This window comes from Cervus elaphus, chromosome 18, assembly GCF_910594005.1.
Source record: "Cervus elaphus chromosome 18, mCerEla1.1, whole genome shotgun sequence".
Classification (NCBI taxonomy): Eukaryota; Metazoa; Chordata; class Mammalia; order Artiodactyla; family Cervidae; genus Cervus; species Cervus elaphus.
In genome coordinates, this window is record NC_057832.1 from 62,106,152 (window position 1) to 62,133,651 (window position 27,500).

Here is a 27,500-nt window from a genome sequence, read left to right on the forward strand (position 1 = left end):
GTTTAAACACTGACAGGAGTTTAAATACAAAATGTTAGCTGTCACTATTCATTTAGCTGATTATGTGAGATGCCTTAGTTTTGAGAGATGAGGGCACTGTCACCAAAAGAAACAACATTCTGACAAGTTCAAAGAATGCCTTCTTGAGGTCATAATTTTGTAGCCATGCTGCCTAGTCAAAGACAAAGAAATAGACAATACACACTAAGTAAAAGCATAATTTTTAGAGTAGTCAGCTGCAAGAAAAAAAAGATAACAACTTTCCATTAAATAGTCTGTCTCTACTACCTTTTTATTGCTTTTCATATAGTGTTAAACCTTAAAATATTAAGCTTTGCAATAAACCTAACTCATTTCATCAACTAATTACTCTTTAATAGACTGATATTTTATTGACACTAACCATTTTGCCTTTCTTCAAAGAATATTTCTATCTTTGCATCTCAGACCACATTTTGTTTATTGGCATCTGCACATGCAGTTCAAAAACACTTGTCTGCCAACTTGAATGTTATATATTGTAAACCTTTTGGTTTAAGCTCTTACAAGTCAATCCATCTATTACATTCAAGCTGACATAGGGCCAATGGAATGATAATTAATTCTGCAGACAAACTACACTAAAGTTTTGTTGGATATTATTACACCTTGACATTTATAAGACAATAATGAAGAACTAGTATTAAATCATTTTAGTGATCTTAGATCCTCAAGGAGTGACTAGAAAAATGGTTACCTTTTTTGAACAACCTACTTCACAGTAATTCAAAAATTTTCCTAGACACCTTTTAATCTAGAATTTCTTTTTTATGTTTTATTTTTCTGCTTTCATCTTTGCTGTTATAAATAACAGTTTCTAATTTAGTCTTATTTTTTAATCGAATAGAAAAAAACCTCATTGAATATTGAAGAATATATATTACACATATGTATACATGGCTAAGAATATGGATGTTATTCATAAGCAATTGTCCTCTGATGGCTTTTTCTTTGATGCTGGGCAAAAATTGAGGAATTCTACCACTTTTTATGGTGATGCAATGTGAGAAAGCGAGTTTGGGACTCAATATATTTTCTACTATCCTTTGCTATTAAACATATGCAGGATAAATAGTAATAATGGATAGTTTCCTTTACTTGAATCCAGACAATGGGTAAGTTGTCTGATACCAAAGTACAGCTCAAGCTATACAATTTATTTCTAGTGCATTTTAGAAATAAAAATGCCATAGCATTTTCTCAAAAAACTTTTATAACAAACACTGGGTACCACATTTCTGGAGAATGTATGTACAAAAAACTTGCGAGTTAAAAACTTTACAGCTTTTTGACTTGTCTGACATTTTCCCCTCCAAGACTCTCTGTTCTCTCCATTACTACAAAAGAAAAGCAAAATCTTCTTTCCAAGAAAATCTGTATTAACGGTAATGCCTTCTTCATTTCACTTTCCACACAGACACTAAATCAACTTTTTTTTCCCTGAGTAACTGAAATTAATTTAATAAAACATATCATTTTATTTCTCTTCAAATTTCTCATACACATCAAGAAAAAGACAACACCAGTATAAAAATACGTTAAATTAATATTTCATTTTAGTACCATATACTGGCATTAGCTCTATTAACAGAATTATCACATTTATTTGACTTAGAGAATCTAAGCGCATCGTGACAAAAACGGGCTGAAAGGAGGGCCCTGAAATCTCCTGTCATGTGTTCTGTCATCCCTATAAAGTTAATGGGCTGGAAAAATGGTCAGTCTTTGGAACCAAAGTTGATATTTAATTGAAAGGAAATGCTTTTTTAATTGTAACTTCTTCACTTTTATTTTTAAATACTAGCATGAATATGAAAAAGACTCATGGAGAGTAAAATGAGAGTTCATATTTATACAAATTTGAGATGAATAAAAATGTTTATTTCCATGTGCCATAAAGGAAATTATATTGAAAGACATATATTTTTTCTTAAAGCTTTATTTTGAATTTTGCTAGAAATAACAACTTAGAGCAATAAAATGTATGATGACTGAGCTATAAGGCTTAAATTGCTATTCTTAAGAAATAGCAGCAAAAGTCCTCTAAATAAACTTAATGATGAATAATATATCAATCAGAACTAATATATTCAAATGAAGAAATGTGAAATTAGTTCTTCAGAGAATGAATATTCTTATTTTCTGTCCTTGTTTTAACAAATATTATTTTTCTTAGATAAGAAATCTTCAGCAAAGTTGCCTAATATTTTAAGGGCTCTTTTAGCTTAGAACATTTGAATTGGCTTCCTACCCAACAAAATGGCAGCTCACAACTATTCTGGATAGTGCAAATTTTCGATTAAGGCCGTGTACAAAGTACACAGTAATATAGGAAGCATTTTTTTCCTTTAATTGGTCAGAAATTTTTTAAAAAAGTTAAATAATTCCTTGTGGAAGTCTTCGTGTAATTCAGTTATACAGTTACTATGATGCCAAGTACTTGGGCCTTGCTGTGAAGGTGCTTCTGCTCTATACCCTGTAGTATACCATTTGTAAACACATCTTTTTGATGTTTCTGCCAACATCCTGGCAACAAAGCAATGCAATTTCAAATGAGCTAATTAACTTAATTGTTGATGAAGCATGAAATAGTTCATTGACCCTGTTAGCTGCTCCATGACAACATAAGAGTCTCAGCCTGTGAAGTTACTCATCTCCATAAACCTATCTGTAGCTCTCTGTTTAGATCTCTTGCATTCTGAAATTGTGGGTGGAAAATGTTTCATGAAAGATGCATATTCTCATTTGAAAAAGAACCTCTTATGAATTAAAAAATATATTATCACTGTGTGAAGAACTTAAGGATATACCAAGTTTTGATTTTAAGTTAGAGAAGCCTTACAGTCTATCAGACAAGCTTAGGGCCATGTATGTTTCTTTATGATTCTCAGGGCAGCAAGTCACAACATGGAAAAAATACAGCTATCTTAAAATTTTAGCTATGATTAACTTTCAGTTTTTCACTCTTACTAAATCAATACATTAAACATTATTTAAAAGTAAGAAATAAAAAAATCTGCAATAAAAATAAGCCTTTAAAATGTGTCTTTTGTTTAAATGTGTGTCTCTATACAAACACACACACACACACACACACACATATGACTTCTCACATAATCTCACTGGAAATTTTTATAGAAACCTCAAAATTTAAGTGAATCCTACGAACATATCTTTCGATTATTAACGACACTATCATAGTAGGCTACTTTTTATTATTCATTCAAAGACCTTTCGTGAAATTTTCTCATGAAAAGTAAAGATGGAGAGTTAACCTTCTTAGCCTGAGTTTGCTAATCCACTTGTTGAAATACACAGAAAACATACAGAGTGCCTTAGGATGGACCTTTACTTTCTTTCTTCATCTTTCTTTTGCTTATTTACAGCAAAACTGCCTAAAACTCCCATATAATCCACTCCCTCCGCTAAAAAAAAGTAAAAACCTACTTTAAAAACTGTCCAAAATCTTCACAAATGCTTTCACAGCCTGGCCATTTGCAAACTCCATGGCCGTAGAGAGTGTGAGAGGCCCCAGTCTCCTCATGTGACGAGCTGTAGCAAAAGAACACGACGTCAGATTCATCTCAAAAAGCCATAATCGTTGCAGGCTGCTAGCGCCTGTCAGGTTACGATCAGTGACAAACAGGTCAAAACAGGTCAATTCAGCTCAGAGCAGTCAGAAAAATTTAATCGTTCTATTGAATAGTTCAACTGCCAAGGCTAGATGATGTTCCAATTAGAGGAGAAATAAAGCCAAAGATGACTGTTAATAAAGGATGAAAAACTAAGAGGACTGTATAATATCATATGCTAATCCTGCCACATGACCTTAATGTAACATTTACCTCTAAATAAAAATATATATTCATATGTGGTCAAGTTAAAAAAAAAACAAAAAAACCTGTGTCTTTAAGAAAGTAATAGGACAATCACCACAAGATTTTTGAAATGCTCTTTTAGAGATAATATGGACCTTCAGAATCATTTACATTGTTTAATATTTATGTGTGAATCATATATATTTCTGCTAGTTACAGTTGATCAAAAAATTCTACTTTGGAATGGTATTCATTAGCTATCTCTTTTACAATTAACCAAGACTTTTGATAAGTGAGTATTGTATCAGATAGATCCTAGAGACATCAACCAACTTCTGAAGTATATAATCATCAAATTACTCTCAATTAAAACAGCATGAAAGCATTCAAAAGCACACCATTTTACAATAATGAAATCTAACAAGAAAAAATTTTCATGATACTCCAAGAAAGACCAAAACATCACCAAATTATAGCATTATATTTTAACTGTACTGTATAAATGCATGTTTCTTTGAAAAAACACTTGTTTATGAGAAAAGAGTTTATTGCTGACAGGCAGGTATTCACATTACAGAACATTGTCAATCTACTACACTGAAATATGAATTTTATAACTCTATATCATATGGCATTAAGCCACTCTGTAAAGAAATCGTGTACTTACGTTCCATCTTTTAAAAGGTATTTTTCACTGAGCAATATTTTACCTTATATATTTTATGTAAATCACATCAAAGGATCTGATTAGGTTACCATATGCCTGCATAAATAGAGTTAAATGGATAAAAAGTATATGGGTGACCCTTTTACAAGGGTACTTTTTATACAACCAAAAACACTAAGTTGAAAAAAATGATCTAATATAATGTACTAAGTGTCGGTAACTGAAATCTAAATTTTTCTTTAGGAATTTTGATGCAAATTTATCCAGGACATTACCATAAGTTCATTTTAATTATATATTTATATTCTTCTTTCTTCTGGTTTATGATACCTGTGTTTGCATGCTTATGTATATCTATTCTCTGATTTCTAAGCACATGGTTGTAACATATATTAAGGGGGATATCTATATATGTACATATACATACATATATATATTATGCATCTTTAATTATTTGAAACTCATTCTTAAGTTTTAAAATGGTAAGAAGATTCTCATTTCAGCAATCGGGTTAATCATAGCATCTTTTGACACAATAATTCTACATGCACTTATTATAAAATAACTTTCTTCAGGAAATTCCCCATTCTATCCATCAAACTGCTGGCATTTGAGCTGTTTTTTTTCTGATGAAATAATATATAAGATAATTTAAAAGTTTCTACCTATTTAATTTGCTGTCCTACACCCTCTGCCTCTGTTAAGTACAAATCATTATTTTTCATTTTACAGATAGTGAAAGTAAAATTTGGTGATAAGTAACAAAATATATGTCATGAAATTTACCTGTCTCGCCTTGCATTTAGAACTGAAGACTGTCCATTCACTATGGTATGATGGGTTATTGGTGGTGATGCTTTGGAAGTGGTGGAGGAGGTAGTCGAGGAGGAATTGTTAGTAGTGAGGTCTAGCCCTCCATGCTTAATGCCATTGTCTTCCATACTGTGAACTCCAGTCACTTCTTTCCATAACTGCTGAATTTCGGCAGGACTTAAGCCAGCTATAAAATGAAAGGAAGCCCCACTAATATAACAAAGTAAAGTTCATATAATGACCTTAGTATTATTACTGGATTGATGCAAACAACAAAAGTGATGTTACCGGAATAATTAATATATGATGATAAATCAGTTTTACATCATCAGCACTATATTTTTTCTCTTTAATAATCATTTATCTGTTAAAGACTACCAATTCAAGAACAGTATGAGAAATAATAGTATTGGGGCTAATATCAAGGATCAGTTGAAAAAACACAGCAAGTTCCATTTGAAAATTAAAGTATTGGACTTTCAACAGTATTAAAATTAAAATTATCGGATTTTTATTTATTGCTAGTATCAGTGAGGAACTAAAAGACAAAGACACTTGGAAATAATACATACAAAAAGAAATAAAAAAAAGAAGGAGGGAAAACACAAGTGTCAGAGGAAAACAGTGAACACTCAAAAGAAAAATACATTTGACAATTATCAAAGTATTTTGATCTTTCTCAGAGAGGCAAAGGAAATAACTGAATTTCATTTTCAGGTCCTAAATAAGCCAATATGTTTACTTAAACGGATCAATTAAGCATATAATATCTAAATTTCTCCTCCATTTTATGACTGACAGAATAAATCAACTACTCATTTTAAACAACTTTCTGGTTCAGATTATGCAAATTTACCTGATTTATGAGAAATGAAAAGAGAAACCTTAGGTTGCTACTCTTATCACAATTTCAAACAGACAGTTTTACCAAAAGCTGTCATTTTGATGATTCTGGCTCCTCAAGATTTTTAGACATGTCCTGAGACTAAAGAAATGACAGGATAGCTCAGATTCTCAAAGTTATTAAAAGTTATTTTTTTCTATGAAAAGAGGATGGGTTAATAAAGAAAGGTATTTCTGTTACAAAGGAAATGCTTTCTATATAAAGATCATTAACGACTAATTTAATTCTAGCTTTAACCTAAGATTCTGAAACTTTCATGACTGTGACTTTTTGTTGCCTGGCTGCATGTGTTTAGGTGTCTTAACAGCAAAACTCCATGAGCATATCTTTTTCTGCTGAGCATCAACACACCCTCGGTATCAGAACTTTCACCATCTCGTCTGCTGCCTCTCTGCTCCGGTCACTTCTTGCCTAGACACTGCTATAGCTTCCTGACTGTCTTCCTGTTTTCACCTTGCCTTTGGATCATTTACTTTTCATCTATCAGCCCAAAGTTATCTCTCTAAAAGTAAATTAAACCATGACACTTCCCCAGCAAAGCCTCTAATGGCTTCTGAGAACACTTAGAAGAGAAAAAAAAAAAAAAACTTACTGCAGCCTACAAGGAGCTGGCACTTATTTTTTATTTTTATGTTACATGCATTTTCCTTATAATTAAAAGAAGTTTGAAGTTTATGAGTAAAAGGTTTTGTTTTTCTTTTTTTCCCAAATTTTGTTGGACTATAGTTGGTTTACAATGTTGTATTAGTTTTTACTGTAAGGCAAAGTGCATCAGTTATATACAGACATTTACCCCGTCTTTTTAAATTTCCTTCCTGTTTAAATCACCACAGAGTACTGAACAGGGTTCCCTGAGTTAAACAATATGCTCTCATTAGTTATCTATTTTACACATTGTTGCAATATATGTCAATCCCCATCTCCTGATTCATCCCACCACCTCCTTTTCCCCACTTGGTGTTCATAATTTGTTCTCTACATCTGTGTCTCAATTTCTCCTTCACAAATAAAATAATCTATAGCATTTTTCTAGATTCCACATATACATGTTAATATATGATATGTTTTTCTCTTTTTGAGAAAACTTAATTTCACTCTGTATGATAGTCTCTAGGTCCATGCACATCTCTACAAATGACCCAATTTCATTCCTTTTTATGGCTGAGTAATATTCCTTTGTACATATATACCACATTTTCTTTATCCTTTCCTCTGTTGTTAAATATTTAGGTTGCCTCCATGTCCTAGTTATTTTAAATAATGTGGCAATGAATACTGGGGTGCATGTGTTTTTCTGAATTATGGTTTTCTCTAGGTGTATTTCCAGTAATGGGACTGCTGGATCATGTGGTAGTTGTATTTTCAGTATATTATCTGATTGTTATCTATGTCTCTGACCTCATCCATCACTGTCTCTCTCCATTTCATTCTATTACATGAGCCTTCTGCTATTTCTCGAATGCATCAAATATTTGCTCCCTTTCAGGATTTTGCTCCAGCTATTCCCACAACCTAGGCTACTCTCTGGTTGCAAATCTTCTCACAGGTTCTTCCCTCCCTTCATTTAGGTGGCTCAAAGGTCACTTCCTGTGCGAGGTCTTTCAACACACTATCAACCACTGCCCCTCCCTACCTGCCTTTTATCATGACCTTTCTTTCATTTACCACCCTTAAGCTATATTATTTGTTTTACTGTCTCCCTCCACCATTTACTAGGAGCAAGGATTTCTTACTTTACTGGTAGACACTCAGTTCCTAAAACATTGCCTAGTATGTGCTCAATAGTTGTTAATTTAATTGATTAAAACAGGTTCATACAGTTCTGAAAGACATCTTAGTTACTATCATACGTAAATGTTCTGTTAAAGGGCATACTACTGTGGGTTGGCCAAAACCCCCCAAAAAATTTGTTAGGGTTTTTCCATAACATTTCCTGGAAAAACCTGAACAAACTTGTTGACCAACCCAATATTTATGAGTATTGCTTTCCAGTAAGGCAAAAGTCTAAAGAATTATAAATGGTACCATTTGATCCGACCAGATTGAGTGGCTAGTAACATTTTATATTTTGGCTAAAGACATATATTTCTGAGACTATAGTTAAGATGTTAATAATAATTTAGCTTTCAGATTTTATTAATAACTTTGGTAACCTACATATTTACTTACCTTAAAGTAGAATTCCATTATACTACTCATTTGCATTGAAAATTAGTGGTACTACCATGGTATCACAAAGATAGGATAATAAACAGAAGGCACGTAAACATTTGATAGATCAGTCAAAATAATGGTCCTTAATTAACATAATATTATATTTTAATGATATTAAATATTTATATTTTAAATAATTAATGTTTAAATATTTTAAATATTACAGATAAGGGATAGAGAAAAATAATGTCGAAAAGGGATTTCTGTCAGTAAGAATGGCTTCCCAAAGAGTTTACATATTCAAATCACTTGGGGATCCTTTAAAATTTCCAGTGCTCTGACCACAGCCCCACCAAATTAAATCATAATTTCTGAAGTCAGAACACAAGCATCAGTAGTTTTTGAAGCTCCAGAGATTACTCCAATTGCAGATAACCTGGGGAGCATTTTTAAAAAGTAAACTATCACACTGCTCATGAGACAACGTTTTCACATCAGCTTGCTTAGTTATTTTCTATGGATACAAAACTATTTTAAAATATGAAACAACTAGTTGATCAACTTTGTGCCATTTTGAAGGTTTCATGTGTTGTTGTTGTTTTTTTTTTAATGTTTTGATGATTTGCAAGAATTAATTCACTTTTTCAGGCAGTATTATAACAAATTCAGCATTGTATTCTATGGAACAGTACTCCCTAAATGCTGTGAGTCTAAGAGATCTCAGGGATCTGTTATCTCGATTTAGGAGACCCATGGATTATGTTAGCAAGTAAAACAGTTCTGAGATGTTTAGTAACAGAGATATCTTAGATCTCTTTCTTTAACTCAGTGTTTTTCAAATATGTAAGGAAAAAATAACTCAATAAATTTTTTTTTACAATTACACTAATTTATTTCAGTATCAAATACTAAGTAGAGGCTTAGTATTCAACTGATCTCTAGCCTAGATCTCTTCCTTGAATTGCAGGCTGCTTATCTGACATCTCGCTGTAACCCTAACAGACTCTCCAGTCTTACGTGTTCAAAACTCAGCTCCTGTTTATACAGCTCCTCTGGCTCCAACTCACTCCTCTGGCAGGTTTCTTTGTCTGATTTATTTAACAGATATATATAGTGCTACTCATATGTCAATCAATTTTGCAAAGCCTTCATAAATGATAACTGATGTAACGCCCAACCACTATTACTATCATCATTACTTTCATTTCAGAGATGAGGACACTGAAGTACAGGAAAATTAATTAACTTGTCCAAGAGCACCCTCATATTTCTAAGGTCACAACTCACATAGCCCCTTCCCAGGACTCCTTCCCTGGCTATCTTGTCTACAAGTTCAATTTCTCCCATCTCATATGGTTGCTTAAGTTTCTCTGATCCTTGCTTTTTCATTTTTCTCCTTAGCAGTTACCACTATATACTTTATTTATTGTCCGTCTTCTTCACTAAAAGGTAAGATTTATAATGGCAGGGTTTACTATTGGTTATTGCCAAAGATTTATCCCCAGAGCCTATACAAGTGCCTGCAACAAGTGAAAATTCAATGAAGCTAGGTTAAAAGATCTGTTCAACTGATCACAAAATTAGTGTACTGGCAAGCACAACCTGGGATCTGGTAATCAGTGAACTAGAGCATCATAGAATAATAATCAACTTAAAATCTTAAGTGAAGATCATTCACTTTCCCTTAAAATGGTATTTCAAGGATGTATACATGCAATAAGTTTAGTCCAGTCGCTCAGTTGTCTCCGACTGTTTGCAGCCCCATGGACTGCAGCACGCCAGGCCTCCCTCTCCATCACCAACTCCTGGAGTCTATTCAAACTCGTGTCCATTGAGTCAGTGATGCCACCCAACCATCTCACCCTCTATCATCCGCTTCTCCTCCCACCTTAAATCTTTCCCAGCATCAGGGTCTTTTCCAATGAGTTAGCTCTTCTCATCAGGTGGCCAAAGTATTGGAGTTTCAGCTTCAGTATCAGTCTTTCCAATGAATATTCAGGACTCATTTCCTTTAGGATGCACTGGTTGGATCTTGCAGTCCAATGGACTCTCAAGAGTCTTCTCCTATACTGCAGTTCAAAAGCACCCGTTCTTTGGCGCTCAGTTTTCTTTATAGTCCAACTCTCACATCCATACATGACTACTGGAAAAACCATAGCTTTGACTAGACAGACTTTTGTTGGCAAAGTAATGTCTCTGCTTTTTAATATGCTGTCTAGGTTGGTAATAACTTTCCTTCCAAGGAATAAGCGTCTTTTAATTTCATGACCGCGGTCACCATCTGCAATGAATTTGGAGCCCCCAAAAATTAATTCTCTCACTGTTGCCCGTACTATTTGCCATGAAGTGATGGGACCAGATGCCATGATCTTAGTTTTCTGAATGCTGAGTTTTAAGCAAATTTTTTCACTCTCCTCATTCACTTTCGTCAAGAGACTCTTTAGTTCTTTGCTTTCTACCATAAGGGTTGTGTCATCTGCATATCTAAGGTTATTGATATTTCTCCTGGCAAAATTGATTCCAGCTTGTGCTTCATCCAGCCCAGCATTTCTCATGATGTACTCTACACATAAGTTAAATAAGCAGGGTGACAATATACAGCTTTGATGTAATCCTTTTCCTGTTTGGAACCAGTCTGTTGTTCCATGTCCAGTTCTAACTGTTGCTTCATGACCTGCATACAGGTTTCTCAAGAGGCAGGTCAGGTGTTCTGGTATTCCCATCTCTTTCAGAATTTTCCACAGTTAGCTGTGATCCACACAGTCAAAGACACTGGCATAGCCTTAACGCAGAAGTAGATGTTTTTCTGGAACTTTCTTGCTTTTTTGATGATCCAACAGATGTTGGCAATTTGATCTCTGGTCCTCTGCCTTTTCTAAATCCAGGTTGAACATCTGGAAGTTCACAGTTCATGTACTGGTGAAGCCTCGCTTGGAGAATTTTGAGCATTACTTTGCTAGCGGGTGAGATGGTGCAATTGTGTGGTAGCTTGAGCATACTTTGGCATTGTCTTTCTTTGGGATTGAAATGAAAACTGACCTTTTTCCAGTCCTGTGGCCACTGCTGAGCTTTCCAAATTTGCTGGCATATTGAGTGTAGTATGTTCACAGCATTATCTTTTAGGATTTGAAATAGCTTAACTGGAATTCCGTCACTCCACTAGCTTTGTTCATAGTGATGCTTCCTAAGGCCCACTTGACTAACATTCGAGGATGTCTGGCTCTAGGTGAGTGATCCCACCACTGTGATTATCTGGGTCATGAAGATTTTTTTTGTACAGTTCTGTGTATTCTTGCCACCTCTTAATATCTTCTGCTTCTGTTAGGTCCATACCATTTCTGTCCTTTATTGAGCCCATCTTTGCATGAAATGTTCCCTTGATATCTCTGATTTTCTTGAAGAGATCTCTAGTCTTTTCCATTCTATTGTCTTCCTCTATTTCTTTGCACTGATCACTGAGGAAGGCTTTTTTTATCTCTCCTTGCTATTCTTTGGAACTCTGCATTCAAATGGGTATATCTTTCCTTTTCTCCTTTGCCTTTTGCTTCTCTTTTCAAAGCTATTTGTAAGGCCTCCTCAGACAACCATTTTGTCTTTTTGCATTTCTTTTTCTTGAGGATGGTCTTGATCCCTGCCTCCTGTACAATGTCATAAACCTCTGACCATAGTTCATTGAGCACTCTGTCTATCAGATCTAATCCCTTGAATATGTTTCTCATTTTCAGTGTATAATTGTAAGGGATTTGATTTAGGCCATATCTGAATGGTCTAGTGGTTTTCCCTACTTTCTTCAGTTTAAGTCTGAATTTGGCAATAAGGAGATCATGATTTGAGCCACAGTCAGCTCCTGGTCTTGTTTTTGCTGACTATATAGAGCTTCTCCATCTTTGGCTGCAAAGACTATAATCAATCTGATTTCAGTATTGACCATCTGGTGATGTCCATGTGTAGAGTCTTCTCTGCATTGTTGGAAGAGGGTGTTTGCTCTGACCAGTGTATTCTCTTTACAAAGCTCTATTAGCATTTGCCCTGCTTCATTCTGTACTCCAAGGTCAAATTTGACTGTTATTCCAGGTATTTCTTGACTTCTACTTTTGCATTCCAGTCTCCTATAATGAAAAGGACATCATTTTCGGGTGTTAGTTCTAGGAGGTCTTGTAGGTCTTCATAGAACCATTCAACTTCAGCTTCTTCAGCATCACTGGTCGGGGCATAGACTTCAATTACTGTGATATTGAATGGTTTGCCTTGGAAACGAACAGAGATCATTCTGTCATTTTTGAGATTTCATCCGAAACTCTTGTTTCGGACTCTTTTGTTGACTATGATGGCTACTCCATTTCTTCTAAGGGATTCTTGCCCACCGTAGTAGATATAATGGTCATCTGAGTTAAAATCAGCCATTCCAGTCCATTTTAGTTTGCTGATTCCTAAAATGTCTACGTTCACTCTTACCATCTCCTGTTTCACCACTTCCAATTTGTCTTGACTCGTAGACCTAACATTCCAGGTTCCCATGCATGGTTGCTCTTTACAGCATCAGACTTTACTTCCATCACCAGTCACATCCACAACTGGGTGTTGTTTTTGCTTTGGCTCTGTCTCTTCATTCTTTCCAGGTTTTTTCCCCACTGATCTCCAGTAGCATATTGGGCATGTACTGACCTGGGGAGTTCATCTTTCAGTGTCCTATCTTTTTTCCTTTTCATACTGTTCATTGGGTTCTCAAGGCAAGAATACTGAAATGGTTTGCCATTCCCTTCTCCGGTGGACCACGTTTTGTCAGAACTCTCCACCATGTCCCGTCATATTGGGTGGCCCTACATGGCATGGCTCATAGTTTCATTGAGTTAGACAAGGCTGTGGTCCATGTGATACATACAATAGTATATACCAAAGTTTTAAAGTTATGTAATTTAAAAATTTTGTGCCCACAAAAACTTGAGAAACCCTATTTCCTTCTGTATGGTGATTTGGGTTTGTTGCTATTCACTGCCAGGATTACAGACAAACATTAAAAGGTTTCTTTTTTCAGGAGTTGAAAGAAAAACAATAATTCCTAATCAAATTCCATATAATACCACAGATAAATCAAGTGATTCTTTATTCCTAGAGTCAGAGTTTGTAGAGTAACTACTAGGTACCAAGCACTGTGCTAAGGATTAATGAAAATTTGGTAATTCACATCTAGATTCACATCTAGATTATGCATCCTTCAGGCACACACAATTCAAAAATTCCAGTGGTCTCACATACTGGTAAAAATTATTAATACATGAGCAGCTCTCTCACACTCAAAAATAAAAGTAATTCTTTCCATATCCTTTTATTTTCTACATTCAGTAATAAATTTTAATATTAAGTAAGTAATTTTAATATGGCATTATGTAAAAGTCAGTCTACTTGAATTAATTAACTTATTTAATAATGCTCTGCTTATTTTCTAGGGTTACTCAAAACTAAAAATAATAAAAGTATATTTTTATAGAGGTATTGTATTATTCATATGCTATATCGAACCAACCTGATATAAAATAATTTGAATTATTGAGGTATTAATTTTTACTTTTCATCTTAAATTTTATAATTTGAAAAACCAGTATACACACATGGGAAAAATAACTGAATTGCAGAAAGGGTATGTCTTGCAAAGTTAAATTTCCCTACTAGTCCTGACCTCTGGGTCCCCAGAACTCCTCTCCAGTGGCAACAATTATTGCAGTTGCTGAGCTGTCCCTCAGAGAGCCATGTGTTGATTTATAATTTGCCAAACCTAACATCTTATTGATCTGTATTTGACTAGGGGCTTACTATAACCTGTATGCAAAATGCCCATGTTTAAAATCTATTTTCAATGAGAGGTGTACCAAATAAACATTTTGTTCAAATGCTGAATTACAGGGAGAAAAACTAGTTATTTTGTTGAAACTGAGAACAAAGGCAAGTATCTCAACCAAAGAAAGGAATTTCTAGGATACAGGAATACATCTGACATAAAAAATGTTCCTGCTATTATTTAACTATTAAAATGTTCATAGTTTGATATTCTTTTACAAAAACAATGATTTCTCATTTTTCTTGATTATGATATATTAATGTGGCAAAGTTGATATTCTCCTTTAAAGTTTTCCCACAACTCATAAAGAATTGACAAACAGAACTTTTTAAAAAACATATAACCTAAACAACATTAAATCCAATTTAATTTCTATCTTCCTATCTCATTTAAATTTTCACAAAAACTAACTCAATATAGTTTTAATATTTCCCTATGTATTTATTTACCCCTGTTAGCATTTTTAAAACCTAATTTTTTTAGGGGCTTCCCTGGTGGCTCAGACGGTAAAGTGTCTGCCTGCAATGCAGGAGACCTGGGTTCTATCCCTGGGTTGGGAAGATCCCCTGGAGAAGGAAATAGCAGCCCACTCCAGTGTTCTTGTCTGGAAAATTCTTGCCTGGAAAATCCCATGGACGGTGGAGCCTGGTAGACTACCGTCCATGGGGTCGCAAAAAGTCAGACACGACTGAGAGACTTCACTTATTATTTTTTGAGTCAATTTTTTAAAACTTAAAAAAATAATTAATTTATTTTTGGCTGTGCTGGGTCTTTGTCACTGCACTGGCTTTTCTCTAGTTGCAGAAAGTGGGGGCTACTCTCTAGTTGCTGTATGCTAGCTTCTCACTGCAGTGGCTTCTCTCGTTGCAGAGCACAGGCTGCAGGGTGTGGGCTCATTAGTTGCAGCTCCTGTTCTCTAGAGCACAGGCTCACTAGTTGTGGTGCATGGGCTTAGTTGCTCTTCAGTATGTAGGATCTTCCCAGATCCGGGATTGAACCTTCGTTTCCTGCATCAGTAGGCAGATTCTCTACCAATAAGCCACCAGGGAAGTCCCCCTAAGTTAGTTTTTAATGCATAACAGCATTCACAGGTAACTCGCAAAGTTTTAGTCCCACAGTAATAAATTTTCATTCAAACTTTAGCTCACTGATGGAGTTTCCAGGATGTAAAACTCCAAAGATTTCCTTAAGTTACAAATAGAAGGTTTATTGGTATGTGAAAGGGAATACTAAGTTGGTAACAATAATTCTTCATGACTTACATTGTTCATAATGCTAGTACTATTACCCTTATTATATATATGTTCTATGTAAGCCCATTATCACAGATTAAGCAAAAAATCAAGGATGCCAGAGTGGTGTTGAAGTAGGAATTTGGCTATTTAGAGTTTCACAAGCAGAGCATGAAGTCAAAGCCAAATAGCTGACTTTGACTGAACACATGCCAAAGACGAACTTCAGCAGAGTCCCTAACTCAACATAAAGGACATTATTATACTTTATTTCAAAATATATCTTTTTTTTTTTAAATTGTTCAACAGTTCTCTGATTCCAAGCTCATCTAGTTTGACAAAGTGTTATTTCAAAATTGCACTGGTTGGTTATCCATAATTCCCTGTTTGGTCTCTCAGATTGGTAATGAAAATGTTTTAGACAGACAGCTATTATAAATTCAAAAATATTTTAAAAGTTGGAATGAAACATATATGTATACGTGTGTATGTGTATACACACATATGTACACATATATGTATGTGTTTTTGTTGTTTGGTTGCTCAATCATGTCCAACTCTTTGCATCCTCCTGGATTGTAGCCCACCAGGCTACTCTGTCCATGGGATTTCCCAGGCAAGAATATTGGAGTGGATTGCCATTTCCTTCTCCAGGGTATGTATGTGTATATATATGTAAGTTCCTGGAGTAATACTAAATTTGTGAATATGTACTGTGTATTGGGATACAGTGACCTCTTTCTTATGTCAAAAATATATATATCAAAGTTTAAAGTGCATGTCACAATGATTTCATATTTTTTTAACCTTTTAATTTCTTAATTCTATTTAAGTACCATAGCAAATAAGGGTACTATGTCATGAAGATATGTCATTAAATAATTATTAGTTGATATTTAAAGTACACTATGCATTAAATAGTTTTACAATCAGTAGTTTATTCAAGATGGATTTACAAATCCATCCTTTCTTATTTGACTCCTGGATACCAACAGTCACTCTAAATACAAACTTAGAGATTATAATTTAATTGCCTACTTCACATTAAAATCCAGGATTGTAGTAACTGTACTAATGTTCATGATGACTTTAAATGCTCAGTATTTAAAATGCCTTACTTTAAAATGATAAAATATAACATTGCATCATTTTGCAATATAGAGAAAAATGTGAATCTCCTTATCAAAATTATAAATTTCTAACGTCTAATTCTCATGTACAAATTTTTATACAGTTGAAAAAAGTCATAGCTTTAAAAGTAGTCTGAGCAAGCTGTGTTAAATCATGGGGATAAATATGGCTAGAATAGCATATTTTTAAAAATACAATAAGACTATTATCATTGCATATTAATCCTACTTTGTTTTCATATGGTTATTATTTGTGACTAATTAATCAAACAGCCAAAAACCTCATGAAAAGTTAACTGAAAAGCTGATAAAAAAATAATTAAAACATTTTTGTTCAAAACAGCCAGTAGCTGAGGCAAAGATTCATCTTTTTTACTTTTACAATTACTTTTTTACTTTCTCCCACTTTAACTTTGAAATTCCAAAAGTGTGCTATGAATTCATGATCCTTTAGTATAGCTGGTTTAACTGACACATTTCTTCTGAGTTTGGCTAATGAGTCTCCACAATGGCACTTCCCATACATTTATTTAAACAGTTGAAAACACAATGATGACTTTCATCTTTTTTTGTTTGGACCTAGAGATTATCGTACTAAGAGAAGTAAACCAGACAGAGAAAGACAAGTATCATATGATATCACTTATATGTGGAATCCAAATGGAAAATGACACAAATGAACTTATATATAAAACAGAAATAACCCCACAGACATAGAAAACAAATTTATGGTTACCAAAGGGGATAGGGGAGGGAGGATAAATTAGGAGTTCAGGATTATACACACACATTACTATACATAAAATAGATAACCAACAAGCACTTACTATATAGCACAGCAAACTACAGTCAATATTTTTTTAATAACCTATGTGAGAAAAGATTCTGAAAAAGAATATGTGTGTATATATATATATATATTCTTTCTATATATATTTTTGTGTATATATATATATATGAATCACTTAACACATTAAACTATCACAACAATGTAAGTCAACTCTATTTCAATTAAAAAATTGTTTAGATCCATTTTCTGCTCAAACCAAGATTGCTCAAATGTTTTCAGTTTTACTTCTTTTCCCTCAATATCTTCCATTCTGTGTGTTTTATTTCTCATGTATTTTATAGAGATACAAAAGGAAGAAAAGTAAGTGGTGATCGATCACTTAATATAGTAGAGAAATAGTGAATCATTACATTGTAAAACATCAGGGACTAACTCAGGGTTGTAAGTCAATCTTTTCATGATGTATGTAAGTCAAATCACTATGCTGCATACCTTAAATTTATACAGTGCTGTATATAAATTATATCTCAATAAAACTGGAAAAAAAAACAGAAGAAAAACAAAGGGGATAATTCTATCTTAAAAAAAAAAAAGCTCGGGAATAAGAGAAAGTTTTCATTTAAAAACTATTAGAATGGTTATATCATAATGAATTTCCTTGTTCACAAGATATTTGTATGTTTGATTTGAAAGAATCCAGTTCAATAAATATATTTTATATGTTATATTTTGTTTCTATGAGCATTTTAAACATTTTTAAAATGTTTGAATGGTTTTACTCAAATAAAATCATGCTGGTTTTTCCAATTCTCTTTGGAATGACACAGAAAAAAATGGTTTTACTGCCTTGTTTTTCTTTCACAATTTAAACTTTATCTCTCTTGATTTCTTCAGAGTGATGCAACCAGGTGACATAGAGGCTCTAAAGTCAAATCAAAGAGGAATTCTGGGGAAATTAAGCCATGGAGATAGTAATTTGATAAATAAAGAGAAAGACATCTACCAAGGTATTTATTTTTTAACAATGTGCACAAAACAAAAACTTGAATATTTAAAAGGCTCTTTTTTTTTCTTTTTAATTTATTTTTTTATTGAAGGATAATTGCTTCACAGAATTTTGTTGTTTTCTGTCAAACCTCAACATGAATCAGCCATAGGTATACATATATCCCCTCCCTTTTGAACCTCCCTCCCATCTCCCACCCCGTCCCACCCCTCTAGGTTGATACAGAGCCCCTGTTTGAGTTTCCTGAGCCAGACAGCAAATCCCACTGGCTATCTATTTGACATGTAGTAATGTAAGCTTCCATGTTACTCGCCTAATTATAATTTTTTTGTATACTTAATCATTTTTTATTTTCTTCAGTGTCTCCTATGGAGGCAGAAAAATGCATAGTGAGTATTACTACAATGTGAGCTCCACTGGAACAAGCCTAAATGATTTAAATTAAAGTTCATTTGGATTAAAGCTTATTCCAACAAAATCCTAATGGAAATTAGAATATGCTTTCCATTATATTTATAGATATATGAATTTTACCAGTATTGAGAATTTTAGCACACAAAGGAACCATTTTGTTTACTGTACTGTTTTCTTTTTTTACTTAGAACCCTTTCCATTTCCCCAAAGTTGAGTCCAATAATGAATACATACAATTGTATCTTTGTATGGTATTGTGTTATTGAATTATTAAAGTACATCCAAGTTTTTCCTTATCAGAAAAACAAGAATATAATTGACAACTTTTTAAAGCTATAATTCACAATTATAGGCAACATCATTTTAAAGAAAGGAGGATCAATATGGTCCAGGATATGTGAGGAGGTCCCCCAAGCATAACTTGGAATATTCTCTGTAGGAATCCATAAAACCTCCCTTTTAGATGTAGGGATTTTAGTGTGAAGATTAGAAGCGTCTATCTTTTTCTTAGCAGTTGTTCACCAAAACTCCTATCAGCTCACTTATGTTAAATAGAGTGTTGTTAGCCTTCTCACTAATCCAATTCCCTGCAGATCTTCAGTATATATTTAAGAGCTTGAATTGTGCTGTTCTTACACATTTTCTTCCATAAAACAAATAAATACACATTTAATATCTAACAAAGCACTTGAAAGCAGTTTAACACACACTTAAAAAGCAGTGTGTAATGAAAATCTCTGAGTCTCAAGACAAAGAGGCTTGCAACCATGTTAACAATCATGTTTTTTTCAATTTTTATTTTATAAAAGGGTATAGTTGAATTACAATGCTGTCAGTTTCAGGTACTCAGCAAAGTGACTTAGTTATACATATGCTGCTGCTACTGCTAAGTCGCTTCAGTCGTATCCGACTCTGCGCAACATCTTAGACGGCCGCCCACCAGGCTCGTCCGTCCCTGGGATTCTCCAGGCAAGAACGCTGGAGTGGGTTGCCATTTCCTTCTCCAAGTTATACATATACCTGCATCTATTCTTTTTCAGATTCTTTCCCCGTATAGATTATTGCAGAGTACGAGCAGAGTTCCCTATGCCATACAGTAGGTTTTTACTGATTATCTATTTTATATATAGTAGTATGTGCAAGTTAATCACATACTCAAATCTTCTACTAACTTTGGGTTTTGCTTGTTCTCCTTTGTCCAGCTGCCTTACTTGTAAGATTAGGTTGTTTGAGATTTTTCGTTTCCTGAGGTAAAACTGTGTTGCTGTAAACTTCCTTCTTAGAACTGCTTTTGCTGCCCGGCAAACGTTTTAAGTCACTGTGCTTTTGTTTTCATTACAATCATGTTTTAATAATAAACATGAAGGTCATAAAACATTCCTCAAGGTATAATGTAGACAAGCCACACAGTGATAGAAATGCAAGCTTAGAAATGACATGTGCACCATGTTTTGTATGTACCTTGAGGCAGCGACTGGACTGGAAGTGCTGCCTGGCCAGGTGGGATGGAGATGAGTCCCTGACGCTGAAGGCTGAGCAGATGCTGCTGCTGCTGGAGTTGCTGCATCTGGAGAAGCTGCTGCTGGAAGACAAGCTGCTGCGCTGCCAACTGCTGCTGCTGCTGCTGGTGTCAGAAAACCCAACCCAGTGAACGAAAGGCAGAGTCTGTGCAAACAGTGCTTGTATAGGAAAACACACACTCGTTTCATTGCCCTGGTGCATTTGTGAGTGGTCATCCCACCGTCAAAGTTCAAGGGAAGAATGTGAGTAAGTTCTGGATTTTCAGGTGCTTTTCCTTCAAATATTAACACAGCAGCAGAGAAAAGAGGGTAGAACAAGGTCTAGAGAAAGTGTGTCACAATGGTTCAGACTTTTTAATGGGCTTATTTCAGATGATAATAAATTTATTTATACTCAAAGAATGACACTTGATGGAAACAGTCAACTTCAACAGCACTTTTTATTTTTTTTCCAACTCAGTAAGTTTGATCTGCAGAAGTCCATGACCGTAGTCTCTAGTGATCTATTAGTAAACTGGGATGTAGCCTTCATAGGACAGGCCTGTTAGCTCCCTCTCTTCCTCTTCTCTCTTACTGGAATATATTAAAGGCAGAATTATGTTCAAGGCCCAAAAAAGTGCCCTTATTATAAGGAAAAGTATAAGTTCCAATTTTGTGAGGCATTACAAGACAAACCAGACTCCTTGGACTCAGGAGGGTATGAGAAGGCAGTCACACTTCAGAGAAAGACAAGCTGCTCTGGAAGACCTTTCCTTTTTAGTTTGGGAAAAAGAGAAACTTCTGATGCGCTCACTGGAAAACAGACTGCATAATGGAGCAAGTCATGTGGATTGCCCAAAGCCTCCGGAGAAATAAGGGAGCAATTTCTATTCTGTAGTTGATGGCTGTCTGAAATTCTATTCACAAATCCAAACAGAAACAAAGCCTCAGGGGGTCAAAACTGTTTCCTGTACGTTTGCATAATGGGCAGCTTGAAGACAACAGCTCTGATACCTGCTGATCAATTTAACTACTTCAACATGTTTTGTTTGTATTATGTTTATATTTGATGCAGTTTGCTGACAAGTGCAAGCTAGGCCTGAGAAGCCAGCTTGTCAGTTTGATTTATGAGCATATCAAACTGGAACTTTCTACTCGCCACTCCAAACCTACAGTAGCAGTCATTAATCAGGGGCCTGTGACTTTGAAATCTGTGCCCAACCACTTTCTCCATTTTCCCCCCACAACCCCCCAACAACAGGCTCAATTTGCATGCATGTTCTCTGAGCTGCACCACTGAGAAAAATAAGGTTCCCTCACCAACTCAGATTCTCCGTGCATGCAAGATAACCAGTCCTTTGTCCACCACACAGCTTGCTCTTTGTACACGGTGATGCATTAGTGAACATTAGACGACAGCAGCATTGGATTATAACTCTCAAGTCCCATGCTACGAAGAAGGAGAACAGGGGAGTCCCACTGTCGCTGCTGTTAAGCTCAGTACACGTGTACAACAGTGCACCCTTGACGGCAAGAGCCTGGTGATGGGAAGATCAAAGACTGCCCTGGCCTCTCTGCGCGCTTCCCCACCTCGCGCTCCTCTGAGCGGAGGAGCTGGCCGGGTCCTACCTCTTTCGCTTGCTTTCCGGGATGCTGCTGCTGCGGCTGCGGCTGCGGCTGCGGCTGCGGCTGTTGCTGTTGCTGCTGCTGCTGCTGCTGCTGCTGCTGCTGTTGCTGCTGCTGCAAAAGCTGAAGATGTAACTGCTCTTGCTGTTTCTTGTAAAACTCTTGTAGTTGTTGCTGAATAAACCATTTTGACTTTAATAAATAAAGGCAAAAGTTGCATGTATTATAAACCTCCTAAACTCTTCTACACTGGTGTAGGGTAGAGTCTCCATTAAGACTCATCTCACAAGAACAACCACCAATATGCACTGGATTCCAGGAGACAGATCTACATACATTTTTTTTTTCTTTTTCCCAAGCCAGCTCTGAAACTTTGCAATTCAGAGTCCAAAATATCCTAAATGAAGGGGCATAGAAAAGTCTGTATTCTAAAGTGCTAGAGCCAAATGAAGAGCCTAGATTATTATATATGCCATCTACTCTACCATTTATAAGAACCAACTACAGAGTTACGTAAGATCAGGGTGACCGGTTCTTACCAGGAAAAAACTGTAATCCATCAGATGGACAAAGAACATCAGAGTTAGAAATATAAGCAGTTGATCTGTGGTCACCATCACAGAACAGAGCAAAGTAACTAAATCTATAAGAATTCAGGTAAAGCACATTATTTTCTCTATGAAAAATTAAGTCTATGACATAAAGTCCACTTCATATAAACTTGAGGCTCCAATAATATATATATACATTAGGAACATTAGTTTTTTTGTTATTTGAAAAAGATAAATCTCATAAATTGGTGGCTCAGCTGCTCAACTTTGTTATAATAAGTAGATACTTCTATTCCTAAATTCCAAATGAATTTTGAAAAGGAAAATTTGAGATGTTACTTTCTCCATTGTAACAGAAGGTCAGTATCACTTTCATCCTTATGTGAACTAAAAGGAATATTGGAGGGTTAGGAATTTCAAAAAGAACAATTACCTGTAGGTCTCCTTGCACTTTTGCAGGCAAGTCTACAAATCCAACGCACCTAAGCATTTAAATATTGATTTATCTCATGATGAAATGACACTTCTTTCGGCTCTTACTCTAGATGTTAATGACTTTAAAAAGACTAAGGGGTTTAAATTTTCCTAGGCAGTTCTGCAATTACAATGCTACATTTATATTCCAGGATACAGACAAGTTGTCCTTTCCAGTGGAGAAAGAATTTGTCATTTATGCCCATGGCACTGTCAACACAGGTGCTGGTATTCCAAAGCAGGTAACCCACATTACCTGCTGCAGCATGACCGCCTGCTGCTGCTGGAGAAGGGCCTGGAGCTGCTGAGGAGACAGGACTTGCTGCTGGAGGATCTGCTGCATTTGCTGAGGGGTGATCACCTGGGGAGTCATCATGGCCACCGACACAGGCACCTTGATGGAGACAGGAGGAGAAAGAGCGGATGTTACCAAGTGTTAACCAACTTCGGAGCTCTATGGCATCTCTACCAAATCCTTTATTAATGATGACCAATCAATTTTATGGAATATTTGTTACATTATTTAACTATTTAATAATGGCATTAAGGTACCACAGTATTTAGACACTGGGTTTTCAAAGGCATAAGATATTATCAGATTCCACCTTTACATTCCATACCTCGTATGTATTATGCTAAGATGTGTTGCTTTGACTAGCATAGTTAGAAATAAATAAGAACATGTCAGTTTTCTCAATACTTCATAATATCTTTACCAATGGCACAGTGCTACAAGTTAAAAACCTTTTGAAATAGTTTACCGGTACGATTAAGATAGATGTAATAATGACTAAACAACTGGAAAAATACACATTTAAATATCTGTTATCAAAGCTAGTAAAAAGAATGTATGTGCAGTGTACTTACTCATAAAATAGAACCACCATCTTCAAATTATATATATATTATACTTAGTACTAGAAAAATATACACAGTAATATATATTACTACATGAGTACATATAGTAACTAATATAGGATATTTGTTTATTTACCTATATACCCCCAGAAAATAGCTACACATATAGGTCCTCTCAAAGAAAGGATCTTAAATTTAATATTATAGCTTATCCTTTAAGCATTTTCTTATTTCAAGCTAACTAAACTTATACCAGGAAGCCCAGAAATATAAAGATTACTCAATGGTTATTCATTAATTTGAAAAAAGTTAAGGTATTTTGCTCAAAATGTCCTTTCTACCATTCACCTCCCCTTCAAAAGTTGTGAAAATTAAAGAGCTAAAAAGGATATGATGAGAGTGAGAAAGAAATAGAACAGAAAAATGAAGCAAGGAAAATGCAAAGTAAGGAAAAAGCTGAGAGAAAGTCTGAGAGAAAGTCTGTGGAGAGACAGGTAAAGGTAAAGGCTGGCAAAAGAGGCTCCTACACAGAAGCCAGAGGTATCCATTTGCTCAACCGGATGGTAGTCACACTCTTTGAAGACATTTCTTATACTAATCAGCAATCAGACAACTTGCCAACTTGGCAAGTTTGCAAACTTTGAAAAAGCAATCACTTTCTTTCCTAGAAAAAACAATTCATTTTTACTGTAAATAAAAGCAAGTATTTATATAAACACTGCTTTTGAACAAATTCTTAGAACAACATGTGTCTTTGAAAAGAGAAAAAAAGAATCATAGACATGGTTCACAATTTATCCTGAGTCATTTTTAGCACAGTTCAAACTTTTTGAGTTTGGCACTTTATGTCATAAAGAAAGGAGAAATTAATAATGAAAACAAATTTAGAAGAAAAAAAATTCAGGGTGAATTAACTCCTCTCTCTCTCAAAAAAAGAGAAACACTTATACTTCATATTTCACACTAAAGAAAGAATATTTTCTATCCTTTGCTATCTTGAAATATGGATTCATTACATATCATTTTGTAACATGAAGGGAAAGGACCACGGAATAACAGAAAGGAACTCAAAAATGATTTTAAAAAATGTTCCTGAATTTTTTAGAACATACTCTCATACCTTTAGATTACTGTACTTGAAAATATCATAAGGCTTTCTGAAATGTGTGCTATAAAATTAACTGATCCAATAGGTGTCGAGCTGTTGAAAAATTTAACGGACAGTTTGCTTAATTGTTCTTTGATAAACAAAAAGAAATGGTTAGAAAATAGTTTGGGGAAAAAAAATCTATATACAAAAAAGTCTTTTGTTCCAGTAATCATTTGCCTCATACTGTCTCCAAATAACAAGGAATCAAACTGAAATGAAAGAACAGAGAAAGAGAAGTTAACTTTTAAAAGGGTTGCCAATCCAGATAAACAGATAAGTCAGTAGCTAGATCACATATACGCAGGCAGTTCGACACATACGTAGATACCTTCTATAAAGTCTATCATGTGATGAGAAGCTTGCCACATCTCTTACCACTTTTGAGCATATGGAACGCTTTCACTTAAATTATCTCTGTCTGCAAACAAAAGTACATTATGTGTAACTGATAACAAATGTACTTGGTAATAAAAGTTTTATGAATGCAATAATACAATGCAAGTTTTCAGTCAGGTTTCACCTTATACAAATTATATTACCCTATATCTTGTTCCTAGTCTGACTGATTTGATGTATAAGCAAGGCTTAAACAAGTTTTCTATCTTTGCATTCTTTAGAGTTCATTAGCTCTTTCACCTTGGAGAAGGAAATGGCAACCCACTCCAGTGTTCTTGCCTGGAGAATCCCACGGACAGGGGAGCCCAGTGGGCTGCTGTCTATGGGGTCGCACAGAGTCGGACACGACTGAAGTGACTTAGCAGCAGCAGCAGCAGCCCTTTCACCATGGTTAAATTAACTGTTTAATTCTTAAAATGATTTGTGAGTGTTTTCCTTACATTTAAAAGTTAATGACATAAATAACCATCAAATCAACATTATTCTAAAATCCTATGTATCATACTTATGTGATATTCTGAAAATTTTAAGCATTTTCTGACTTACTATCTAGGATACTGCTATCTAAAATTGGCAAAATACAGATATAAAGATGGACATGTAGGGGGAAAAAAGGCAACTAACTGAGCATTCTACTTCCATATGTACTAAACACAAACTGTAATTATATTTATAGGAAAGCACAAGTGCACTTCTGAGGGATTTCTAACATTACAAATAAGCCAATACTACCACCTCTAAATCCACATTACATAAACTCATCCAAAATAAAACATTTGGGGCTACTAAAAATTAAAAATATTTTATTAAATAGAAAACTCATTTCTCCTACAACAAATATCAATTTCTCCACTGGCCTTGTTTAGAATATGCAGAATTTCTCCACTTTTAAGTGAAACATTCTAAGTTACACATTTCCTTTATCCTTCCTTTATCACGTTTGTTACTGTTACATTGCATTTTTTTGCTACTGCAAGCTACTTTAGGGATTCACTGACAAAGATGAATAGAGATTAACTGAGTACATAAAATTTTTTGAAGATTATGCCACTTTATCAATATTTAACCAGGTAAAAACAGCATCAGATTTAAGTCTATGGATAACTTTCATATATAAATATATACCTTTGCAAGTTAAGTGCCAAGTTTAAGGAAATATTTTCCCCTAGATATATACTTCTATTCTTGCAAATATTCTAATGAGAGACCACAATTTAGACGTGATAGAGGAGGGGAGGGAGATGTTTATCTCATGTTTTCTGGTGACAAGGCAAATAAAAGTCTGATTAGGTCTAAAAAATACAGTACATTATATAGTACGTTATGCACCTTCCAAAAGGAACAGCTGGTTTAAAATGAGTGTCCCAGTGAAAACTGTAGTCTATCAATTAAACTCTTCAAGAGTGAAAAAAGGAGACACAGTCAACTCTGGTTGAGACTCTCTTAATATTTACTATACTGACAGAGCTAAAATTCCCACAGTGATGCACAAAATACGGTTTTCATTTACCCTTATTTATTTTCTCATTAGCTGAATTAAGCACAAATGATATATAGCTCTGTGTACCAAGACATACGGGGTAAAGACAGGGTTATATATTCTGAGATGAAAGAGGGGAAATTATGAAACTTGAAATGAGTCAAAATGGTACAAGCTGAAAGCACTTAGATATTATACTAATATAGGTTGCTAATGACCTCAGATGTTTTAAGAAATAAATTATGCCTTTACATTAAACGTCTAAGTGTACCTCATTGAAAAGGTTAAAAAGTTAAGGGACAATGCAAAGATCATGTCTCCCTTCAAATGAAACTTAAGAGTTAGTGTAAGACTTATAAAAATGGATCAAAATATTTTATTTGCTATAATAAGCAAATCTTCATCTTACAATCTAGTTCAGCTGAAACATTTCTGAATGTGTTGCATTTGCATATTAAGCATGTCACTTAATTAAACATCCCAATTATGTATGGGTGATTGGAAAGGTTCTTAGCATAATGTTAGCCAAATTCTTTCTTAACCAAATGTGACCTTGAAAAAATGGCCACAACCTGTGGATGAGACTTACAGTGGAAAACTCTTACTTCCTAGTTAACACGGTCTGCCAAATACTGGTTCATAGATCCCTTTATTCCTCGCCTA

The 27,500-nt window shown here is 34.7% G+C and overlaps 1 protein-coding gene across 3 annotated transcripts in view; it reads right to left on the reverse strand.

Annotated features, from left to right (window-relative positions):
• FOXP2 (forkhead box P2) overlaps positions 1-27,500 on the reverse strand; it is a 630,928-nt gene that overhangs the window by 53,344 nt on the left and 550,084 nt on the right. For 2 of the 3 annotated variants that reach the window (XM_043873380.1, XM_043873379.1), the window contains 5 exons: positions 23,210-23,347; positions 21,932-22,102; positions 20,265-20,427; positions 5,311-5,524; positions 3,487-3,591 (listed from right to left, as the gene is read on the reverse strand). In XM_043873380.1, coding sequence (XP_043729315.1) covers positions 3,487-3,591; positions 5,311-5,524; positions 20,265-20,427; positions 21,932-22,102; positions 23,210-23,347 — 791 coding nt within the window. Of the gene's footprint in view, positions 1-3,486; positions 3,592-5,310; positions 5,525-20,264; positions 20,428-21,931; positions 22,121-23,209; positions 23,348-27,500 lie in introns of all 3 variants that reach the window. The other variant, XM_043873378.1, reaches the window with a different exon arrangement.